The sequence below is a fragment of the Indicator indicator genome, chromosome 15 (genome assembly GCF_027791375.1).
Source record: "Indicator indicator isolate 239-I01 chromosome 15, UM_Iind_1.1, whole genome shotgun sequence".
In the NCBI taxonomy this organism is placed as follows: Eukaryota; Metazoa; Chordata; class Aves; order Piciformes; family Indicatoridae; genus Indicator; species Indicator indicator.
In genome coordinates this window covers 22156668-22179537 of record NC_072024.1, presented here as the reverse complement: position 1 = coordinate 22179537, position 22870 = coordinate 22156668, and the positions used below count along the sequence as shown (strand labels likewise).

The 22870-nt window shown below is 51.9% G+C and overlaps 2 protein-coding genes across 3 annotated transcripts; one reads left to right on the top strand and one right to left on the bottom strand.

The window, feature by feature from the left end:
• Nucleotides 1–1849: 1849 nt before the first annotated feature.
• MKRN2 (makorin ring finger protein 2) lies at nucleotides 1850–14589 on the bottom strand. 2 transcript variants are annotated; one of them, XM_054387266.1, is made up of 8 exons: nucleotides 14564–14589; nucleotides 13962–14090; nucleotides 12424–12599; nucleotides 9637–9941; nucleotides 7465–7679; nucleotides 5704–5814; nucleotides 3233–3377; nucleotides 1850–2202 (listed from the first exon to the last, which is right to left on the bottom strand). In XM_054387266.1, the coding sequence occupies exons 1-8, from the start codon at nucleotides 14587–14589 to the stop codon at nucleotides 2062–2064; spliced, it is 1248 nt and encodes a 415-aa protein (XP_054243241.1). In that variant the 3' UTR covers nucleotides 1850–2061. The 2 variants fall into 2 exon arrangements, with proteins under 2 accessions (XP_054243241.1, XP_054243242.1); XM_054387267.1 differs by lacking the exon at nucleotides 13962–14090.
• A 189-nt stretch (nucleotides 14590–14778) lies between these two features.
• MKRN2OS (MKRN2 opposite strand) lies at nucleotides 14779–21450 on the top strand. The gene is made up of 4 exons (XM_054387687.1): nucleotides 14779–14984; nucleotides 15397–15446; nucleotides 17085–17247; nucleotides 21230–21450. Exons 1-4 carry the CDS (start codon nucleotides 14779–14781, stop codon nucleotides 21447–21449), a joined length of 639 nt encoding a protein of 212 aa, XP_054243662.1. The 3' UTR covers nucleotide 21450.
• The last annotated feature ends 1420 nt before the right edge of the window (nucleotides 21451–22870 follow it).

Below are 22870 nucleotides of genomic sequence, written 5' to 3'. Positions count from 1 at the left end.
AAGATTATTTTCCTTTATTTCTAACTTCTCAAAAGAAACCTTTAACTCCTAATTGTTAAAAAAGGTTCTTTATTGTGTGTCTTGAAAAATGATTTTTGGTAAGTAGGTTTGTTTTGACCAGCATTTGATGCCAGATTTAGATGATGCCTGAGTTTCTGAGGGCAAGGGCTTGGAATCAGATGATCTTTAGGCTGGTATGGGTTGGAAGCAGCCTTTATTCTATTTTAGGGTAGAAAGAGTGCCTGGGCAAGTGTCCTTGAGCACTCCTTCTGGAGAGCTACATCTCTCTTGGTGATAGTTTATTTTCTTTCACCTTTTAATGATGAAGAATTACACTAATGACTTTCTGGAGTAAGACCTTCGCTGCTGCCTTCATATGCCAGGTCTAAAAAGCAGCTGACAAATGCTTTTAGACACTGACAGGCTAAGGCCTGACTTGCAGGAAACCCTGTTAAAAATTAATTTAAGGGGCAAATGCTTGTGGAAAAGAAGAGAGCAAAACATGCATGTTCCATGGGAGGGAGCTGTTGGCCAGCAGAGATTGGAGGAGCTTTCTCCTCTTGAGACCTTCACAGAAATGCAGTATGCCCATCTAGAATGTTTCTCAGCTTCACTTTTGACCCAGAAATGCCAACCAGCAGCTGAAGTAGATAATCCCAGAGTCACTGATTTGGTGCTGTTTAAAAATGTTTTAATCCCAGATGAAGGTTCCTGCTGTTTGCCTTATGGCAGTGACCCAGATCCTAGTTTTCCCCCATCAAAGCAGCACTCAGTTTGCAGAGGGCTGTTCCCCAGGTGCTTCTAACTATCCTCTTCTTCACAATACAAAAAATGTTTGTCTCTACACAGTTAACACAAGGGACTTAGCAGAACCGACTGCCTATGTCAAACTTCACTCTCTGCTTTTGCAACACAAAAATGAATGGAGTTTTAGCACAGAAGGCAGTAACGGTTTTGTTACCTCTGAAGTGCTGTGCCCCAACACCTCCCATCTAGGCCTTCAGCACTGCTGGCCTTCAGCTGGAGAAGGCAAAAGGCAGCTGGAGATGGAGACCTCCTAAAAAAGAACTAGAGGGGAAGGAATCTCACTCTGACAGAGGTACATGGGGATGGAAGAGCCCCACTCCCTGTGATAAGAAAAGCAGCAGATAAAACTGCTTGAGTCATTTGTAACTGAAATGATTTGTTGTGTAGTGGGAAACTGTAAGATCACTGACAGAAGGGGATCAGAACATTATTTACTGCATTTAGTTTTGGCTGCTTCATTTAACTGACTGAGGGTTTCCTTTCCAGTTAAATCCATTTGAACAGATGAAACTGAACCAGACCATGACTTTGGCTGTTGCTGGAGGTACCTCCTCACTTTTCCTTTCCATAACCCAATCTGTGCTGTCAGCTGGATTTAGCTGTGCTGTGACTCCAGTGAGTGCACTGGAGATCTCCATCAGTCTGGTTGTGATGGCTTTAGCAGTGGGGCACCAGGAGATGCCTGCTGTCACTCCAGATGGGGGCAGGGATTGAGCTGTGACACAGCCTTTGGGAGCCAGGCACTGTCCAGACCCCACTGAACCACTCACTGCAAGAACTTATTCTGCACTCCAGCCACTACTTTGGGGTGTCCTGGATTAGTTCTTACCTTTCCTTTTTAAGGGAGAAAAAGCTACACTGACCATTATCCCCAGTGGGTTTTTGTAGATGGACATTTAGTTGCTTTAGTAAGAAATAAAACACCCAAAGTAGCTTTAGCAACAATTTCAGCAGTTAAGCTTCAGGTGACAAGAGTGGATCTGTATGTATGCTACTGTTCAGCTCGCTGTTAGGCCAGAGAGGGAGAAAACCCTCTTGGGATTCAGGGATTTTTTTTTTCCCATGCAATTGATTTAACTTTTTTTAAAATGTGTTTTTAGTATTTTTGTTGCCATACAAAAGCTATCTGGAACCTTGACCAGGACTGCACAAGTAAACCACAGGGCACGTTCATTCTAACTGCTGTAGAGAGTAAAAGCACTGCTAAAGAGTGAGCTGGAGGGCTGCAGGAGCCAGCACCTTGAGGTCTCTCTGTTAAGAAGCAGCAGGATCCTCCTCAGCCCCAGAAAGGTGCATGAAAAGTTCTCCCAGTTCTGTGACTTCGTCATCTGCGTTGGTCACAGTCCTGCTTTCTCTGTCCTCAATGAAGTCCCACAGGCGAACAGAGTTGAAGAACTGCAACAGAAGAGAATCTGCCTGAGCATGAGCTGGTACCTGTCACAGCCCCACCTAAGGATTCTCCCTTCTCAGTCTTCTCTGGTTTTTAATGAAGAAAGGAGGTGAGGCTGACAAGCTGGGTTTGTGCTGGGATTTACTAACCCTGAGCAGCGCTGCCTGGCAAGGTGACCACCCCCCAGTTCAAGAGGGACAGGGATCTGCTGGAGAGAGTCCAAGGGAGGGATACAAGGATGATGAATGGACTGGAGCACTGCCTGGTGAGGAGAGGCTGAGAGCCCTGGGGGTGTTCAGTCTAGAGCAGAGAGCCCTGGGGCTGTTCAGTCTGGAGCAGAGACGACGGAGAGGGGACTTAATAAATGTCCATAAATATCTGAGGGCTGGGAGGCAAGAGGGAGGGGACAGCCTCTGCTCAGTTGCACCCTGTGATAGGACAAGGGGCAGTGGATGGAAACTACAGCACAGGAGGTTCCTCGTAAACATGAGCAGGAACTTTTTCACTGTGAGGATCACAGAGCACTGGAACAGTGCTCCTCAAGAGAGGTTGTGGAGCCTTCTTCTCTGGAGGCTTTCAAACCCTGTCTGGATGAGTTCCTGTCTCACCTCTCTTGGATTCTCTGGTCCTGCTCTGGCAGGGGGGTTGGAGTTGAAGCTCTCTAGAGGTCCCTTCCAACCCCTAACATACTCTGATCCTGTGATTACAGAGCTAAGGGGCTGTACTGACCTTGCTCAGGCTGCTGGCCAGGTCAGAAGAAGCTTTTGAGGTAGCTCTAACTTTTGTAGTTAGTTTGCCAGCTGCACCCAGGCATGGGAAATGAGGCTTCAATGCTGCAGCTGAAAGCTTCAGCAGCACAACTCCTCTGAAGGAAGATTTGCCATCAAAAAAAAAAGCGCTACTAGATTTGTGCTCCTAAAAGGTGCCTTTGCCTCTCCTTACTAACAGACCTTTACCTCAAGGTGTTTCCTTCACTTCTCCAAGGGGTCTGACACATAGCTAAGGAGCTGGTTTTAGTGGTGCTGGTTGCCTTACCCGCACTGTCCCCTCGGAGCTGAGCTGTTTCCTTGGTTTCTCAGGCTCAGCTCGGGTCCCATCTGGATAAGCATGAAGGTATAGACACTTCCCTCCAAAGGGGCAGGTTCCTTTCCCCTGTTCAAAGTACTTGCAGGGCTTCTTCCTGATTGAATTAGAAGAGAGAATTACTGGTGAGGAAGTAAAGAGTTCACTCTCTAGGGCTGCCTATCTCAGCCTTAGAGCTGCCAGGTGCTGCTGCTGGTAAGATACTGAGAGCTCTGCTCCCCCAGCCCCTCCTGAACAGCCAATAGAGTTGGGAAACATTATTAAAAGCAAACAAAACTAGATCAAATAACAGTATCCTGAGTCAAAACCATTAAACTGGCTTAGGAGATGGGAAGTGAAGGATGGTCAAATAATGGCATCCATCCTACACAGCTGCAGTTTCAACTACCATGAACAAATCCTTTGCTGGCTTTCCACAACCTTCCTCTCCTGTGTTTCCCACCACTCCATTTTTATGAACCAGTTCCTCCCATCACCTCCTTTGGAAGATGGTTTAATGGTCATGGTGGTCTTAGGATGATGGTTGGACTCCATGAGCTTGGAGGTCTTTTTCAACTGAAACTATGATTCTATGGTCTCTGGAAATACTTTGTAAATCCAAATTTCCAGCAGCTCTGTGGCTGAACCAAGCTGGTGTGTGTGGGCAGTTTGCACACAAGTGTCCCCTACAGGAGCAGAGGGGTGGAGGGTTCTGGAGAGAAAATGCCACTGGTCAGCTGAACCTGCACCTAGTACTTAATATGTGAGCTTTAATGAAACTGCTTCCTAAGACAGACACAATCTGGAAAATAGCAACTAAATGGAGAAGAAAGTCCAGCAGTAACAAAACCCCACAACTCAGACCCTGCAGAATGAATTGGTCTTGTTTTGGAAGTTAAATGGTCTGTGACTCCCAGGGTCCTAGGCCTGGCTCTTCTTCATCCTGCACCCATATAAAAAATGTGACCCCTGCTCTTTCCACTCCATTTTTTCATCCCATGCACTATGAAATCTTCACATGAACCTAACTGCCCAGAGCTCTGCCCCTAGAATTTCCACACCAAAGATGCTTTTCTCTACAACACAATGTATTGCTCTTAGCTCAGCTGATAAGCAGTGCCCCTTTTTGCGTTCTCTTCCATCCAAGAGGTTGCCAAAAGCCAATGCCCAGCACTGCCTGATACCTCCATTCCAGAGACAGCAGCTGATGTGTAAAAAGCACCAAACTGAGGCTGCCCTCAAAGTCCTCATGGAAAACCAAAGCAGCAGCAGGATACTGGAAACAAACTGTACCTGATGAAGAACCTCAAAATCATTCCTTTTATTCAAGTATCTTGCCTGCCTGTGAGCATAACAAACAAGATGCTGCATTAAACATGCAGCAGAGTAGTTCTGCTTCCAGCTCTTCTGCTGCTGCATCAGGAGAGGACTGTAGGCCTGCCAGCTCCCCCAGCAGCTGAGCACCTCATAGCAACAGCCCCACACAAGGTTTGTTTTGTTCTGCACTGCCGAGAGCAGCTTTGAAGGTTGGTGCACATCACAGAAACAAAGCTGCACAACCTTCAGTCCGTGCTGGCTCAGGTCAGGCACAGCCCTGCTTGTTTACCTTAGAGCAGGCAAGGAGATAAAGCCAGGGGGGCCTGCTGTGAACCACTGAACCCCTACGCATTCCAGGCAAAGCTGCTGGAAAACCACCCCTCAGGAGACCTCTCCCAGTGCTCCAAGCAGGACACAAATCATTACTAGACAATAAAAGGAATGCAGCCAGGTGATATGTTCTATTTCCAGGAGACATGACAAAAGCCCTGTGAATTCTTATCCCTTACTTCTAAAGGCTATCACATTTCCCTCCCCTCTTTGTTCTCCTCAGTAGCTGCCAAGCTCCCAGGCACTTAGGGCTCAGCAAAATGCAAGTTGGGCAACTGAACTGGAACAGCTTCAGCACTGCAGAGCTCTCTGCAGCTCCTGAGGGGAGGCTGGAGCCAGGTGAGGGCCAGCTTCTTCCTGGTAACAAGTGACAGGACAAGAGGAAGCGGCCTCAAGTTGCACCAGGGGAGGTTTAGGTTGGACATGAGGAACAATTTCTTTGCTGCAAGAGTGGTCAGGCATTGGAGCAGGCTGCCCAGGGAGGTGGTGGAGTCACCGTGGAGGTGTTCAAAAAAACATCTGAATGAGGAGCTTGGGGACATAGTCTAAGATGTTAGATTATGGATGGACTCAATGATCTCTGAGGTCTTTTCCAACCAGGCAGTCCTATGATTCCATGACTGTGAAGACTTTCTGAACCACAGTGCTGTGTCAGACCCTTCTGCAGCAGAGGCAAAGGGCAGTGCTGAGAGAGCTGCAGAGTCCTCTGCAGAAAGGTCTGTAATTACCCTCTGACTAAGTGTCACTGTACCTCTCTTGAGGCTGATGTAAACAGTGTCTGTGGGTGCTGGACTCACCCCACTCCCTGCTTAAAGGCTTCAATCAGTTGGTTCTTCTTCTCCTGCTCCTCCACCCAGTAGGCGCTGGGGATGACGAACTCGGAGATGACGCGGCACTCGGGGCACGACCTGCGTGCAGCAAACCAGCAAAGCTGTCACTGCCCCACAGCAAGGGCTCAGCCAGCCTGCCCCCAACAGCAGTCTCTGAGGGAAAGGCAGATGGTTTGCCACCCCTCCTCACACACACACACACAGAAGCCTCTTTCTTATTTCTTACTTTTTCCAGAAACTCCTAGCCTGGTGGGGTTGGAAGGGACCTCTGGTCCCTACAGCAGGGTACCCACAGCAGCTTGCCCAGGATCACAATGGCCAGGGGGGGAGTTGGGATCTCTCCAAAGACTCCACAACCTCACTGGGCAGCCTGCTCCAGGGCTCCAGCACCCTCACACCACAGAAGTTTCTCATGATGCTCAGGTGGAACGTCCTGGGTTCCACTTTGTGCCCACTGCTCCTTGTCCCATCATTGAGCACACTGAGAAGTGTCTGATTCCATCCCCTCGCCCCCCCACCCTTTAGCTGTTGCTGAGCATTGCTCAGATCCCTTCTGGGGCTGCTCTTCTCCAGGCTCAACAGCCCCAGGGCTCTCAGCCTTTGCTCCTCACAGAGATGCTCCAGGCCCCTCAGCATCTTCATCGCTTCTGCTGGACTCTGCTGTCTCTCTTGAACTGGGGAGCCCAGAACTGGATGCACTACTCCAGATGTGGCCTCGCCAGGGCAGAGCAGAGGGGAGCTTGAGGAAGCTTGAGAAAAGTCCACTAATGAAGCACAGAGGACTAAAGTCACTGTGCACCAGGGTACTGTCAGGGAGAGGTTACCAAGATCTAAGCTGTTCCAGGGTCCACTATGCCCAGCACCAACACCACGAGAGGGCTACAGCTCCATGAGCCAATCTCTTCCCACATGGAACTGCAGCACCAAAGGATACCTGATGTGCCCTGTTGATCCTGGGGGTGCTTCTCACAGCCACGCTCCAAAATCTGCAACCTGTCAGCACCTGGACCAGGATTTTCTGAGCTCAGAACTTACTGCCCTCTAAGTCATTCTTTACAGCTAGGAATCCCTTCTCAGCAAGGAATCCCTTCTCAGCAGCGTCATTTCCACATGGAGACAAAGCCCATCTCACCTGCCCAGCCCACAGGAGAACTCTTGTTAATCACAAGAGATTGGGATTCATGGAATGGTTTGGGTAGGAAAGGAAAAGACCTTGAAGATCAGCCAGTTCCAACCCCCTGCCATGGGCAGGGACACTTTCCGCTAGCCCAGGTTGCTCAAGGCCTCATCCAGCCTGGCCTTGAACGCTTCCAGGCAGGGGGCATCCACAGCCTCCCTGGGCAGCCTGTGCCAGTGTCTCTCCACCCTCACTGTAAAGCTCTTTCTGGTGGTGTGCAGTAGTAAGACAAGGGACAACAGGTTCAAGCTTGAACAGAGAAGGTTTCACCTCAGCACGAAGAGAAACTTTACAGTGAGGTGACAGAGCCCTGGAGCAGACTGTCCAGGGGGGTTGTGGAGTCTCCTTCTTTGGAGACTTTCCAACCCCACCTGGATGCATTCCTGTGCAGACTGCCCTGGGTGATGCAGCTCTGGCAGGGGGGTTGGACCTGATGATCTCTGGAGGTCCCTTCCAACCTCTAATGTTCTATGACTCTATGATCATAGAATCACAGAGCCTTGATTAGAGGCTCTGAACATGAACTTAACTCTCACTGCACATCAACTTACTTGATGATCGGGTTCTCAAACTGCTTGGCACATCTCCACTGCCGGATGCAGGACAAGCAGTAGGTGTGATTGCAGTTGGAGAGGATCCCAAACCTCCTCTCAGAGGCCGATGGCTTCTCGTACACCACTTCCATGCAGATGCTGCACACTTTGTCCTGGCTTGCCTGGAAGGCAAAGGCCTTCTCCATCTCATGCTCAAACGTTGCCATGCACATCTGTCACAGGAGAGATGACACTGGTTACTGCACCCAGGCACCACCCTCTTCCCTGCCAAACACAAGTGTCTGTGGAAGGGCATCATTCCTACCCCTCAGCATCCTCACTCAAAGGTGGTGAAATTCAATCCCAGCTTCCAGCCCTTCAATCTTCTCTGCAGCTTCAGGAGTACCAGAACTGAGCTTGTGCCAACCCTCTGACTTTACACCTTTCCCTATCTCTGTCATGGAACAGGTATTGCCCAAGGAGGTCTTCAAACACCCCTCAAGCCACCTCTGTCAGATGGGTGCCACACTGAGGACAGCACTCTGCTTGTTGTTAAGGCCACACTCAATCAGCAGATCAACACCAAGCCCCAGCTGAGGGATCCATCTCTTCTGACAGGCTTTCCACAGCACTTCTCCAGCACCTCGATGTCCTTCTTGGAGTGAGGGCCCCAAAACTGAAACCAGTACTGAAGACAGGGCCTCACCAGTGCCCAGCAGAGGGGCACAATCCCTTCCCTGCTCTTGCTGATCCAGGCCAGGATGCTGGTGGCTTTCTTGGCCACCTGGGCACTGCTGGCTCATCTTCAGCCAGCTGTCCATCAGCATCCCCAGGTCCTCTTCTACTGGGCAGTTTTCAGCCACTCTGCCCCGAGCCTGCAATGTCTGTGGGGTGGTTGTGACCCAAGTGCAGGACCCAGCACTTGGCTTTGTTGTGTCTCAGCCCAGTGGCCTTGGCTCAGGTCCCTCCAAAGAGCCTCCTACCCTACTCCCACCCAGCCTGGTGTCATCTGCAGATCACTGATAAAGGTATTAAAGAGAACTGGCCTCAAAACCGAGCCATGGGGAACACCACTTGTGACTGGATTTAACTCTTTGGGCCCAGGCAGCCAGCCAGGTTTTACCCAGTGAAGAGCACACCTGGTCTGAGGCCTGAGCAGCCAATAACGGTGACCCTGGCTGCTCAGGATCAGTTTTAAAGATAGAAAAACAACAAACCAGCAGCTTTTTGGAACAGGGGCCTCTTCTGCAAAGCAAATCAACCAAACTCTTCAGTGAGCACAGCAAAGCACCCACCAATTACAATCACAGAATTGTTTTGGCTGGAAAAGACCTTTAAGATCATCACTCTGCCAAGGCTGAGGCTAAATCATGTCCCTCAGCACCACATCTCTGCCTCTTTTAAACCCCTCCAGGGATGCAGATTCAACCATCTCCCTGAGGAGCCTGTTCCAGGGTTTAAGAACCCTTACAGGGAAGAAGTTTCATATAATGTCCAACCTAAACCTCCCCTGGGGCAACTTGTGGCCATTTCCTCTCTTCACAGAATCACAAAACAGTGGGGATTGGAAGGGACCTCTGAGGATCTTTTGAGTCCAAAAAGCAGGATCACCTAGTTGCATCCAGATGGGGCTTGAAAGTCTCCAGAGAAGGAGACTCCACCATCTCTCTGGGCAGCCTGCTCCAAGGCTCCAGCACCCTCACAGCAAAGAAGTTTCTCCTCATGTTGAGGTGGAACTTCCTCCAGTTTGTATCCACTGCCCCTTGTCCTGTCACAGGACACCACCAAAAAGAGCCTGGCCCCTTCTTGACACCACCCCTCAGACACCTAAGAAAACTGATCATAGAATTGTCAGGGCTGGAAGGGACCTCAAGGCTCAGCCAGTTCCAACCCCCCTGCCATGGGCAGGGACACCTCACACTACAGCAGGTTGCTCACAGCCACATCCAGCCTGGCTGCAAAAACCTCCAGGGATGAGGCTTCCACCACCTCCCTGGGCAAGCTCTGCCAGTCTCTCACCACCCTGATGGGGGAGAATTTCTTCCCCAACATCCAATCTGAATCTCCCCACTTCTGGTTTTGCTCCATCCCCCAGCCCTCTCAGTGCCCATCGGATCCCCTCTCAGGCTGTTCCTCTCCAGACTAAGCAGCCCCTCGGCTCGCAGCCCCTCCATGCCTCATGAACTTTACCATCTCGTGAGCCTTCCTCTGCTCGGGGTCGAAGGGGTGAAGCACCTGCAGGCCGCAGATCTCACAGAGGTCTCCGTGCAGGTAGAGGCAGCGCTCCCCGAACTGGCAGGTGCCAGCTGCCAGGTAGGGACACAGCTGCTCCCCGGCGGCGCAGCAGCCGCCTGCCACCGGCTCCTCCAGCCCGCTGCAGATGGCTTCCAGGTAGGAATGGGGCTTCACTTCCAGCTGCTCCCTCTGGTCACTGCACCTCCACACATCTTCTGTGCTGCCACTGGGCTCCTGCTTCTCTGCTGGGCCACACAAGTCTGCAGAAAAGGAAACCCAGGGGGAAGCATGCAAGGGACTGCACACAGCCACCCGGGAGCCATGGCATGGCTCAGCTGGTGCAGAGTGCACCACAACCACAGCAGCACCCATGGCATGGCTCAGCTGGTGCAGAGTGCACCACAACCACAGCAGCACCCATGGCATGGCTCAGCTGGTGCAGAGTGCACCACAACCACAGCAGCACCCATGGCATGGCTCAGCTGGTGCAGAGTGCACCACAACCACAGCAGCACCCATGGCATGGCTCAGCTGGTGCAGAGTGCACCACAACCACAGCAGGGACACACTACAGAAGACTCCAGAGAATGGCTCAGCTTAGAAGGGACCCCAGAGATCATCTCCTTCAACCTTCCTCCCATGGGCAGGGACACCTCTCAACTAGACTCAGCTGCTCAAGGCCTCATCCAGCCTGGCCTTGAACACCTCCAGGGAGGAGGCATCCACAGCCTCCCTGGGCAGCCTGTTCCAGAGTCTCACCACCCTCACACTGAAGAACTTCTTCCCAAGGTCCAGTCTAGCCCTGCTCTGCCTCAGCTTCAAACCATTCCTCCCTGTCCTGTCTCCAGACACCCTCAGGAAAAGTCCCTCTGCAGCCTGCCCTTTAGATACTGGGAGGCAGCTCCAAGGGCCCTGCAGAGTCTTCTCCTCTCCAGGAGGGGCTGAACAACCTCAGCTCCCTTTGCCTGTCCTCACAGCAGAGGTGCTCCAGCCCCTGGACACTACATAAAGTTTCTGTGCACTGGTTACCAGGGTTGCTCCTCAAGGCAATCTGATCTCTGAGCCCCTTGTGCTCACAAACAAGAAGAATTTGCACAACCTCCCTGCTGGAAAGGTTGATTTCAAACACTTCAGATGTCTGCTGCTTACAAACAGACTAAAAAAAAAAAATAAATCCTCATTTCCCATTCAGTCTGACAATGACTGCAGGTGGTGAGGGACTCAGCTCCTCTGCCCTGCCCACCAGGCATGGATGGATGTCTCCATGCTCATGATCCTGAGGGCTGGCACAACCCTCTGCAGAGCACATGCAGGCTCCCTGGCACAAGGCAGCCAGCTTTCAAATACCCTCAAGCTGAGAACAAAATGCATCAAAACCCCTAAATAAAAAAAAAAAAAAACAACACAACAAAACCCACCCAACTCACACACTGACAAAATCCCACCACCCCAAAAGTCCCCCAGAACAAACCCCATCCTTCAGGAGCACCACTCAGACAGGCACCAGCAGTACAAGGTGCTGGTGGGCACCGGTGCTCCCAGGGCAGAGGCCTCCTTCAGCACACATCACAAAGTCACCATCAAAGGTCTTCTTGTCCAGCCCCCCTGCAGTCAGCAGGGACATCTCCAATCAGATCAGGTTGCTCAGGGCCACACCAAGTTTGACCTGGAATATCTCCAGGGATGGGGCCTCCACCATGGCCCTGGGCAACCTGTTCCAGCATTTCACCACCTTCACTGTCAAGACCTTCCTCCTGATGTCCAACCTAAATCTACCCTGCTCCAGTTTCAAACCACTGCCCCCCATCCTGCCTCTACCAAGCTCTTCTAAACAGTCCCTCCCCAGCTCTCCTGGAGCCCCTTCAGGTACTGGCAGGCTGCTCTAAGGTCTCCCTGGAGCCTTCTCTTCTCCATGCTGAACAAGCCCAGCTCCCTCAGCCTGTCCTCACAGGGGAAGTGCTCCAGCCCTCTGATCATCTTTGTGGCATGCTCATCCTCTGGACCCTCTCCATCAGGTCTATGTCCTACCTGTGTTGAGGGCCCCAAAGCTGGACAGAGTTACTCCAGGTGAGGTCTCACCAGTGCCAGAATCACCTCTCTTGATCTGCTGGCCACACATCTTTTGATGCAGCCCAGGATGTGACTGGCTGCAAGTGTCCACTGCTGGCTCATGTCCAGCTTCTCACTCCCCTGCACCCACAAGCCCTCTTCTGCAGGGCTGCTCTCAATTTCATCATCCCCCCAGCCTGTTATCAGTATCTAGGATTGCCCCAACCTCGGTGCAGGACCTTGCACTTTGCTCTATTGAACTGAATGAAGTTCTCCTCAGCCACCTCTGCAGCCTGTCCAGGTCCCTCTGGATGGCACCCATCCCTCAGCCTTACCAGCTGCACCACTCAGCTTGCTATCACCTGCAAACTCGCTCAGGGTGCCCTCAGTCTCCTCTCTGCATCACTGATGAAGGTGCTGAACAGCACTGCTCCCAGTAGTGGGACACCACTTGTCACCTGCCTCTACCTGCACATGGGGCAGCTGACCACTACCCTTTGTAAGCAACCATCCAGCCAGCTCCTTACGCACTGCAGAGTCCACCCCTCAAATCCAGACCTCTGCGGCTCACAGACAATCCGCCTGTGACCCTCCAGCTGCCCACAAAACGCCAGCCATAACAGGAGGAAAACAAAGTAGCTGCTCTCAAGGGCGAGGGAGGACAGGGACAAGGAGAGAACCACTCCCACTCACTTCTGTCCCTGAGCACCAGTGTCTTCTTCTCCCGCTTGCCAGGCCCCTGCAGCTTGCTCCTGGTGATGGGGGCAGGGTGCTCGGGCGGGGGGCGAGGGCTGTGCAGCGAGGCCGAGGGCAGGGCAGGCGCGGGGGGCACGGCCCCCCCCGGGGCAGGGAGTCTGACGTGGTCGTACCTGCGGAGGGAACAGTCACAGTGAGCAGCAGGAAGGGCCTGGGGTGCGGCGTGACAGCAGCTGGAATCAGCCAGCACTCTGCCCAGCTGGACAAGAAGGCCTCCAGCATCCTGGCCTGGGTCAGCAATGGTGTGGGCAGCAGGAGCAGGGCAGGGATTGTGCTCCTGTGCTCAGCACTGGTGAGGCCACACCTTGAGTACTGGATTCAGTTTTGGGGCTCTCACTCCAAGAACATGGAGGGGCTGGAGCAGGTCCAGAGAAGGACAATGAAGCTGGGGAAGGGTCTGGAGAGCAGAGCTGGTGAGGAGCAGCTGAGGGAGCTGGGGGTGTTCAGCCTGGAGAAGAGGAAGCTGAGGGGAGACCTCATTGCTCTCTACAGCTCCCTGAAAGGAGACCACAGCTAGGTGGGGGTTGGTCTCTTCTTCCTAGTATCAGGTGATAGAACAAGAGCAAATGGCCTGAAATTGTGCCAGGGGAGGTTTAGGTTGGAGATCAGGAAAAGTTTCTTTGCTGCAAGAGTGTTCAGGCACTGGAACAGGCTGCCCAGGGAGGTGGTGGAGTCCCCATCCCTGGAGGTGTTCAAGAAACCTGTGGCCATGGCACTTGGGGACAGGGTTTAATGGCCATGGTGGTGTTGGGTTGGCAGCTGGACTCAATGATCTCAAAGGGCTTTTCCCAACCACAACAATTCTCCAGATTCTATTCTATTCTATGCTCAGCTTGGCACTGTGCTGCCCTGATGAATATTTAAACAAAATAATACTGAGCAGCTGCTTTGTTTTTTAAAGGATCGTTGTGGTAAGTTGCCTGAGCTGTTCACTCTCTTTCCTGGCTAGACTAGAAGGTCTCTCAGCCTCCAAAAAGAGATTTCTCTAAAGCATGGCCTCTATTTTCTCCTCCAGAGGCACCCAGCCTGGCACGTGCATATTAAACCAGCTCCTTGTCATCCCCTCACACAAACAGGTTTGCTGGTGTTTCTCAAGGAAACATCAAAACACTGGCCAGGAGGGAGTGGTGTTTTGTGGTGTTTTATGATGTTTCCCGTTGCAAGCTGCAACACTTAAGACTTTGTGCTCCCACAGCCAGCAACAGAAGGAGAGGAAATGGCTCTAAGCTGTGCCAGGGGAAGTTTACATTGCACATTAGGACAAAATGTCTTTCCTGAGTGGTCAGGCATTAGAACAGGCTGCCCAGGGAGGAAGCTTAACATATTATTTCATCCCTTTTGTCATCTTTTCTTAACCTTTGATTAATGGTTGATGATCTCAAAGGTCTCTTCCAACCACAACAACTCTACAGTTCCCGGGGGTTTAGAGCTGCCTGCATGGGGACTCCCTGTTCCAAAGAGAGCCAGGTCTTTACCTGCAGCGTGTTCCGTAGGCACACTGTCCCTTCTGGTAGTACTTGCAGACAGTGGAGGATTTGCTTGTAGATAAGTCATGTGAGAACAGACACTTACTTCCCTCCCGACACACTCCCTGCAAATAGTACCTGGGAGGAGAAGCAGGTCTGTTTAGTGAAGATGAGCATCAGGACGCCTTTACTTCCCAGAGGAAACTGACAAGCGTCCCCGTCCAACCCCGACCTCTCGGAGTACTCTGCTTTCGCAGAGTGCAGACCCATGCCGCACACAGGGGAGTGTAGCAGCTCCCTGCGGGGTTCGCTCCCCGCCCCCGGCAGCAGCAGCAGGCACAGGGCGCCAGCTGCGGCCGCCGCCTCCCGGGAGAGGCACCCTGCCCATTCCCGACCTGGCAGCAAGCGCTGCCCAGCACAGCCTTTCCCGGATGGAGGACAAGGCGCTCCCTCAACGTGCGCCGGGGGCCGGGGCAGCGCCAAGCCGACAAAGTGGCGACAACTGGGGACGGCCTCCGCGACCTCGTCCTGGCTACGAGCAGGCCGCGAGCGGCCCAAGGGGACCGGCGCCGAGAGGCAGAGGACAGGCCCCAGGCCCGGGCAGGGCTCACCTGCAGGTCACCTGCTTCGTGCTCATCTCGCCCCGCGCCAGCTCTCCCTGCCCGCCGGTCCGGCCGGCTCCCCGCGCCGCGCTCCAGGGTTCCGCCGAGCAGCGGAGAAGAAGGGCGGGGCCGGAACGCCACCTGCCCCTGCCGGCGGCCCGCACGGACACTATTCAGCGACGCACCGCGGGTGGTGCGCGGCTGGGCCGCACCACGGAGGCGCCATGGCGGAGGCTGCCATCCTGCGGGTGCGGCACTGCGGCGCCGATATCTTCTGCCGACGGCCGCCGCGGCTCTGTCCCGCCTGCGGCATCCCCCTGCGCGGGGCCGGGCTGGCCGCCGCCCCCCTCCGCCTGCCCAGCCCCTTCCGCCACGGCCACCGGCAGCCCCGGGCCTTCCTGCTCCGGCCCACTACCGGCACCTTCCTCGGGTAGGGCTCGGCGAGAGAGCGAGGGAGGGCGGAGGGGAGCAATGGCTGTAGGACAACACCGTAGCCAAGGGTCAAAGGTCCGGGGGAAAAAAAAGCAGTTTTTAGGTGGTTTTCAGGAGTTTTCCCGGTGCTGGAGCGATGCCTGCAGGCCCAGCAGCACCGCTGACCGCTCAGGTGCAAAGGGCCTTCCCCAGCCCCGCACCGGGGAGGTGCTAACGACCTGGCTGTAAGCCCTTACGGAACCCGTTTCTGGAAGTGAAAACGCCTTTTCCAGGCTTTCTGTGTAGAGTTTTCCCTCTTGGGTCCTGGCAGCGTGATAAGTGTCACCTGCTGGGAGGGAGCCAGCCTAAGGGTGTGTTTATCGGGGACAAGCACTGCTGCCATCCATCGCCAACACCAGGCTTTCTTCCAGAGGATACGACGGGAAATCGGATCTTCATGTGGGAATAACCAACAGTAATGGTAAAAAGTACCTCATAGTTGCCTTACAGACTCACCCCCATCTCCCATACCTTGTAGTTCGGCTGTGTGCCCAGTTCAGCTTTGCCCCCTGCCTGCCTGAGGTAACCCAAATTATCTGACAGCCATTTCAGAGCCACCTGTGCCTTTGTGGTTAAAAACAGAAGCTGCGCCACCCTCAGTGTGCCGCAGGGAGCAGCACCAAGAGCTTAGCTGTTTGCACAAAAGGTACAATGCAGAGTTCGAAAACCTCTCTGAGGCTAAGAGTTCCTTTGGCCTTCCAGCATTGAGCCTGCAGAACTTCACATCACTGTCAGCCTGTGCACCATTCAGTGAGATCTGGACAGGCTGGGGAGCTGGGCAAAGGGGAACCTAATCAGGTTCAGTAAGAATAATGTAGAGTCCTGCACCTGGGGAGGAACACTATGCATCAGTATAGATTAGGGGTTGACCTGCTGGAAAACAGCTCCACAGAGAAGGACCTTGGGAGTCCTGGTGGACAATAAATTACCCATGGGACAGTAATGTGCCAAGGCCAGTGGTCTCCTAGGGTGCATTGAGTGTGCCCAGCAGGTCAAGGGAGGTTCTTCTCCCCCTCTGCCCTGGTGAGGGCAGACCACATCTGGGGCATTGTGTTCAGTTTTGGGCTCCCCAGTTCAAGAGGGTACAGAGAACTACTAAAGAAAGTCCAGTGGGGGCTATGAAGATGCTGAGGGGACTGCAACACCTGTCTGATGAGGAAAGGCTGAGAGCCCTGGGGCTGTTTAGCCTGGAGAAGAGCAGCCCCAGAGGGGATCTTATTAATGTTCATAGTCTGAAGGGTGGGTGTCAAGAAGGGGCCAGTCTCTTTTCAGTAGTGTTCTGTGATAGGACAAGAGGCAAGGGACACAAACTGGAACAGAGGAAATTCCATCTCAGTATGAGGAAAATCTTTACTGTGAGGGTGCTGGAGCAGGCTGCCCAGAGAGGTTGTGGTTTCCTTCTCTGGAGACATAAGGCCCATCTGGATGCATTCCTGTGTGACCTGCCCTAGGTGACCAGGCTTTGGCAGGGGCATGGTCCTGATGGGGGTTCTCTGGTGGGGGTGGGAAGGGGCCTCCAGGCTATAGTTCTGTGATTTTCCAAAGCCACACACTGCTCCTCACCCTGCACAGAAGGTGACTTGTGCTCCCCTCAGAAGGGAATCAAAAGCTAGGCAGTCTGCTTTACAGAAGTTTCAGGACATGGTTTTTGTTAATTCTAAGAATACCCCTAAATAAAAAAAACCCCAAACCTCACACCAACCCAAAACACAAATGGAACTTTCAAAAGCCACATTAAAAATACCACCACCAGGTGCTCCTAGAGGAGAAATCTCACCTCTAATGGCTAATATGAAAATGCTCCAATTTGAGGGGCTTAAAAAGGAAGCCTGGTTGTCCCTGAGTTGCTTTCATCATCAAGAGACATCTGAAATGCCAGTGGAAGAGTTTTTGATAAAAGCAAGGATTGACTGCAGTGTCTGCTGTGTAGCTGCAGCTGATGGGAAGCCTGGGTGTAGCTACTCCAAGGCAGTATGGCAAACTAGTAGTAGCAGTAAACCAAAAAGGCTTTGGCTCCATTCTGCAGTGCCACCTGACATCTGCTGCTCTCCATTTTCAGGTGTGGTATACAATTACGACCAAGAGGGCATCCAGAGAGCTGAAACTGGATGGGAACAGTGCATCAGTATCCCACTAGTACAGCCAGACATGTTTGGGCTGCTCCAGCAGTGGGATCAGCTCCTAGAGGAATTCTCTGTGGGAGAGGCCTGGCTTCCTCACAGGTATGTAGCTGAGGAACTGGATGCAGTAGCAGATTTGAGTCTGGGATGTAAACTGGGTTGCTCTACTCCAGGCTCTGTGAGGGGTCTGGAATTGAGAGCCTTGCTCCCTGGAGCACACATTTCTAACAGACCACTCTACACAACACTGGGGGGTGTCTCTGAAACTCACTGCTCTCACTAAACAGTGTTCTGAAGTTGTGAGTAATAAACTCAGCTGCTGGAATGTAAAAGCTCTAAAGTAAGATTGGTTTAGAGAAGTTCTCTCAGCAACAAAAAAACCCAAACCCACCCAGTTCAGTGAAACATTAAGAGTGTGCTGTTGGTTACAGAAGTAGAGCAGTCCAGGAGAAATTCTGTAATTCTTTCTCCTAGATTTCAGCCATTTCAGGTCTCCTTGCACTTGAAGGCTGGCCACAGTGATGAGATTCCTGCCCAGATCTCACATCCAGGTGACTTCTTTGTTCTCAATGATAAGAAACACAGCCAGGCTCACTGCCAGCTCTTCCAGCTGCTTTGTAACATACTTCCACATACTCTGAATCAAACCAGTGTGTATCCACCAGAACCCTCAGTTCTTTGTAGCTTTCCTTGAAGTTAATGCCTGGGCAGAGTGTTAGAAGTCATGCACTGCCACATCCCCAAGCCAGCTGCTGGAGAAGAGAACTCCTTGTGCTGACCATCAGTAACAGGACAGGTACCAAACAGCCTGTCTGAGCAGAGTGCTGGGAAGTGTTCCAAGTAATGAAATGTCACCTTACAGAAAAGAAAAACAAACTACATCAAAGGCAGGTTTTAGCAACTTGGTATGTGCTGGAATCAAATTTCAGAGATTATTAACTCCCCAAGACCAAGAGATGAGGTAGAGCTGGAATAGAGTTTGTGCATGGCTATGGCACTTGTAAAGCCAACAGGATTTGTGTCTCTCTCTTTCCAAGGCAGTTCCCAGTGCCTTAATGTTGTTCCTAAAGTGTACTTGCTGTTGCAGACCATTGGTGGAAGGTGGGTAGATGTGTGCCTCTCCTCTACAAGCTTTCCTTTGCCTTTCCTCCATCTGGGCACTTTCCTCCTGAAAAAGTGAACTACTTTCTCCACAGATGGACCAGTGGCCACTGAGCTGCTGAAGTTTTCCTCGTTTCAAGATGTTAAATTAACTCCTCTGTTTGCTTTTGTTGTTTAGTTTTTTTTTTTCCAAGGGTCAGGAACTGCATTAAACCAATCTTATAGCTCCTTTGGGTTCAGGCAAAGCCTAATTCTAATTTTGGTTGCTTTTTCATTTACTGAAAGGATGATACTGAACAGCAGCAAAGAACAGCAGCTACAGCCATGACAATCTCTTAAATTACTGTGAGAGGCAGTGGGTTTGCTTGTCAGAGCCTCCCAAAAAGGAGAAGCTAACTGGAAAACACAGCTGGTAATGAGGTTACAGTGGGTTACAGTCCTCTGCAACATTGATCATAGAATCAGTCAGGGTTGGAAGGGACCACAAGGATCAGCCAGTTCCAACCCCCCTGCCATGGGCAGGGACACCTCACACTACAGCAGGCTGGCCAGAGCCTCATCCAGCCTGGCCTTAAACACCTCCAGGGATGGGCCTCAACCACCTCCCTGCACAACCCATTCCAGGCTCTCACCACTCTCATGGAGAAGAACTTCTTCCTCATGTCCAGCCTGAATCTCCCCACTTCCAGCTTTATTCCATTCCCCCCAGTCCTGTCACTACCTGAGATCCTAAATCCCTCCCCAGCTTTCTTGGAGCCCCCTTCAGATACTGGAAGGCCACAAGAAGGTCACCTTGGAGCCTTCTCTTCTCCAGATTGAACAGCCCCAGCTCTTTCAGTTTCTCCTCACAGGAGAGCAGCTCCAGCCCTCTGCTCATCCTCATGGCCCTCCTCTGGACACATGATGCAAAGATAGTGTGCAAGCAAAGATGAGGAAATGGTGGCAGTGCTTGGGGGGGCACTTGTGCACTCAGAAGTTATCCAGGCACACTGTGACACTCTGCAGGCCCAGCCCTGAGATGCTGAACCCATTTTTCAGTGTCACCTCCAGCTGGTCTGTCCTGCAGAGTGATGATGGCCACTCTGAGGGACATGGTTCAGTGGTGACCTGGCAGTATGGGGTTAATGGTTGGACCTGATGATGATTATTTTTCCTTATCAATGATTTTGATAGAGTGTAGCAAATCACTTGCTTACTCAATGGGAGCTCACAGGTCATGTCAGACACCCTAAAGCCAGAAGAGCTTTGAAGGAAGCAGTGAAGTGTCCTGAAGTAGGGACTCCACATGGCTTTGGATAACCCCAGTCCTCAGATGTTGCAGAAACACCTTGTAAATTCTCCAGGTTGGCAGGTGAGCCTCAAAGAGTCCCAGTGGCAACTGTGGGATAATACAAAGCAAGGAATGGCAGAACAAGGGAGAATAGATAGTTTCATAGAGTGGTTTGGGTTGGAAGAGACCTTAAAGATCATCTAGTTCCAACCCCCTGCCATGGGCAGGACACCTTCTGTTAGACCAGGTTGCTCAAGGCCTCAGCCAACCTGGCCTGGAACACCTCCAGGGAGGGGGCATCCACAACTTCCCTAGGCACAGGATGAGGCAGTTAGGGCAGAAGGTTAAGGATTAGGCAGGTGGGAAACAGGAGTCTGAGCAGGCCTGCAGCAAACAGTGTCATACATGGCCAGTGGAAAAAAAAGCAGCACAGCTGCTGAGGGAAGGGGACACAGGAATGAAGATGTCAGTGGCCAAGGTGAAATGTTTGGAGAACCTGAAAAGCATTCTGCCAGTGAAATGAGGAGGTCAGGGACATGCTCCTAGGTTGGAGCAGTGGGATAAAAAAAAAAAAAAGAAGGCAAATGGCTGCTCCTCCTGTTTGGGGGTAGAGGTGCTGTCCCTGCAGGATGGGCACTAATTAGTGTCAGTGGGAGTTTGACTGGCAGCTGACTGGCAGTTTGACACCACAGAGCAACTGAACCAACAGATTAGGGACAATTTGCTTGATACTTAAAGGCACCAGCCTCAAACCATGACATTAAGCTTCCAAGTTCATGCCACACTGAAAGAAGGGCACCTGGTAGGCATGGAGTTAACACTGAGGAGGAAGGTTTTCAAGAGAAGACAGAAACAAAACATGGAAGAGCAAAGGTCAAGCAGGTAAAAGCCAAGTGTGAAAAAGAGGAACTCATTAGTGTTCTAGTCTGCAGCCACTGTTCTGAGGGCAGCTGCTGGATGCTGCAGAGTGCAGGATTCCTTAGCTGACCAACTGCACACTGCCTAGAGCAAAACAATCACATTCCCTGTGTGCCAAGAGCAACATCCTCACCTTGGCACCCTGTGATTGGAACATGCTGCAGAAGCCACCTCCTTGACATGCTGGCACCTCTGACTGGGAAAAGATTGGAGCTTATGGATGTGGTTGGGTTTGACTGGTTAAGGATTGATAACAAAGAGTATAGAAACAGCCACCCCAAGCTATAAGGCAGCCTGGGGGGGTTAGGGCTGCTAGGGCCTTCTGCTTCTGTTAGCTTCTTCTGGCTAGGGCTTTGGTGTAGGGATGCTGCTAGGGATATGCTTGGGACTTCTGTTAGCTGTTAAGGGCTTCTGGGACTTCTGCTGCAAGTGGGACTCTGAGATTCTGTAATGTTGGAGATTCTACAATGCAGCAATTGAAGGACTTCTGGGAGAATTTCTGAGATTCTCTGCACTCTGGAATCTTGTTGCTATACAGCAGTGGGGTCCATGCCTTCATTTGTCACCCAGTGGCAGCCAAGATCAGGGGAGAAAAGCAACAGTAGCCCTCTTTGTGTTTTCATGCTCACAGCTTCTACTGTCCGTGGCTGGAAAGTACCAGTTGTGATGAATGGATTTCAGCACCAGCATTGCAGGAAGGTGGCAGCAGCTGGAGAGCTGCACTTCCTTATTTCAGTCAGGCAAACAGTGATGAATGCCTTAGTGCTAACTGTCCTGCTGGGCTGTCTTCCCTAGGTATGAGGAGGATGAGCACAACTGCTACACGTTCGCGCTGGCCTTCCTCAACAGCGTCCTGGCTGCAGAGGGCAAACAGCAGCTGAGCAAAAGGGAATTCACTGAGAGGTTTGTGATCCCCCAGACAAAGAGAGCTTCCAAATACATCACTCTGCAGCAGGAGCTCACAGCTAAGGACTTCTACATCGTACCCCTCCCTGATCCCCCCAAAGAGTGCTGAACTGGCAAGCTGTCCTCTCAGAACATTGACAACGTGCAAAAGGAAGCCTTAAGACTCCAGACCTCAGGGGTTAAGGTGCATGATTGACTTCAAGTATGTAAAAGTACAAAGAACTTTACACAGTAACCTGCACACCAGGGAGGGATCAGCAAACTGAGCTTGAGCACTGAGTGAAACCACAAACATACAACAGACACTACAGAAGACTTCATAGAATGGCTTAGGTTAGAAGGGATCCCAGAGATCATCTCCTTCAACCTTCCTGCCATGGGCAGGGATGCCTCTCAACTATACTTGGCTGCTCAAGGCCTCATCCAGCCTGGCCTTGAACACTTCCAGGGAGGAGGCATCCACAACCAATCAGGGCAACCTGTTCCAGAGTCTCATCACCATTGTACTGGAAAACTTCTTCCTAAGATCCAGCCTGAACCTACTCTACCTCAACTTAAAACCATTTTTCCTTGTCCTATCACTGGACACCCTTATGAGAAGTCCCTCTGCAGCCTTCCTGCAGGATCCCTTTAGATCCTGGAAGGCAGCTATAAGACCTCCCTGGTTGTTCAGCCTCTCCAGGCTGAGCAACCTCAGCTCCCTCAGCCTATCACAGAATATAGCTGGTTGGAAGAGACCTCCAAGCTCATCCAGTCCAACCCTTGACCCAGCACTGAAGGGTCAGCACTAAACCATGTCCCTAAGCACCAGCTCCACAGGCTGCTTAAACACCCCCAGGGATGGTGACTCCAGCACTGCCCTGGGCAGAACATTCCAATGTTTGAGAACCCTTCCAGTGCAGAAATACTTCCTAACATCCAGCCTGAACCTGCCCTGGGGCAGCTTGAAACCATTTCTTCTGGTGCTGTTGCTTGTCACCAAGGAGCAGAGGCTGTCCCCTCCTCACTGCAACCTCCCTTCAGGGAGCTGCAGAGAGCAATGAGGTCTCCTTCAGCCTCCTCTTCTCCAGCCTCAACACCCCCAGCTCCCTCAGCCCCTCCTCTAGCCCAGGGGCTCCAGGCCCTTCTCCAGCCTCATTGCCCTTCTCTGGACAGGCTCCTCAATGTCCTTCCTGCAGTGAGGTACCCAGAACTGAACACAGCACTCGAGGTGTGGCCTCCCCAGCACAGAAGGCAGAACTGCTCAGCACTGCCCTCCTTCTCTCTCCAAAACACATACTCCTGGCCAGAGCAAAGAGAGCTACGAGTGCACTGTGAGAATACATGTACAGACTGTTGGAGCTGCTGGGTAAAACAGGAAAAAAAGCAGTGATGGAACTGAGACTCTGGCCAAGTCACAGAGACTGAGCTCCTCTCATTAGCTCAGCAAATCTTCAGTATTTTGTGCTCAGAAACTCATCTTCAGCAGAAGTAAAAGGCTTTGACGTGTGCTCAGGGCATCTTGCTGTCATGGGATACGTTTAGGCTGAA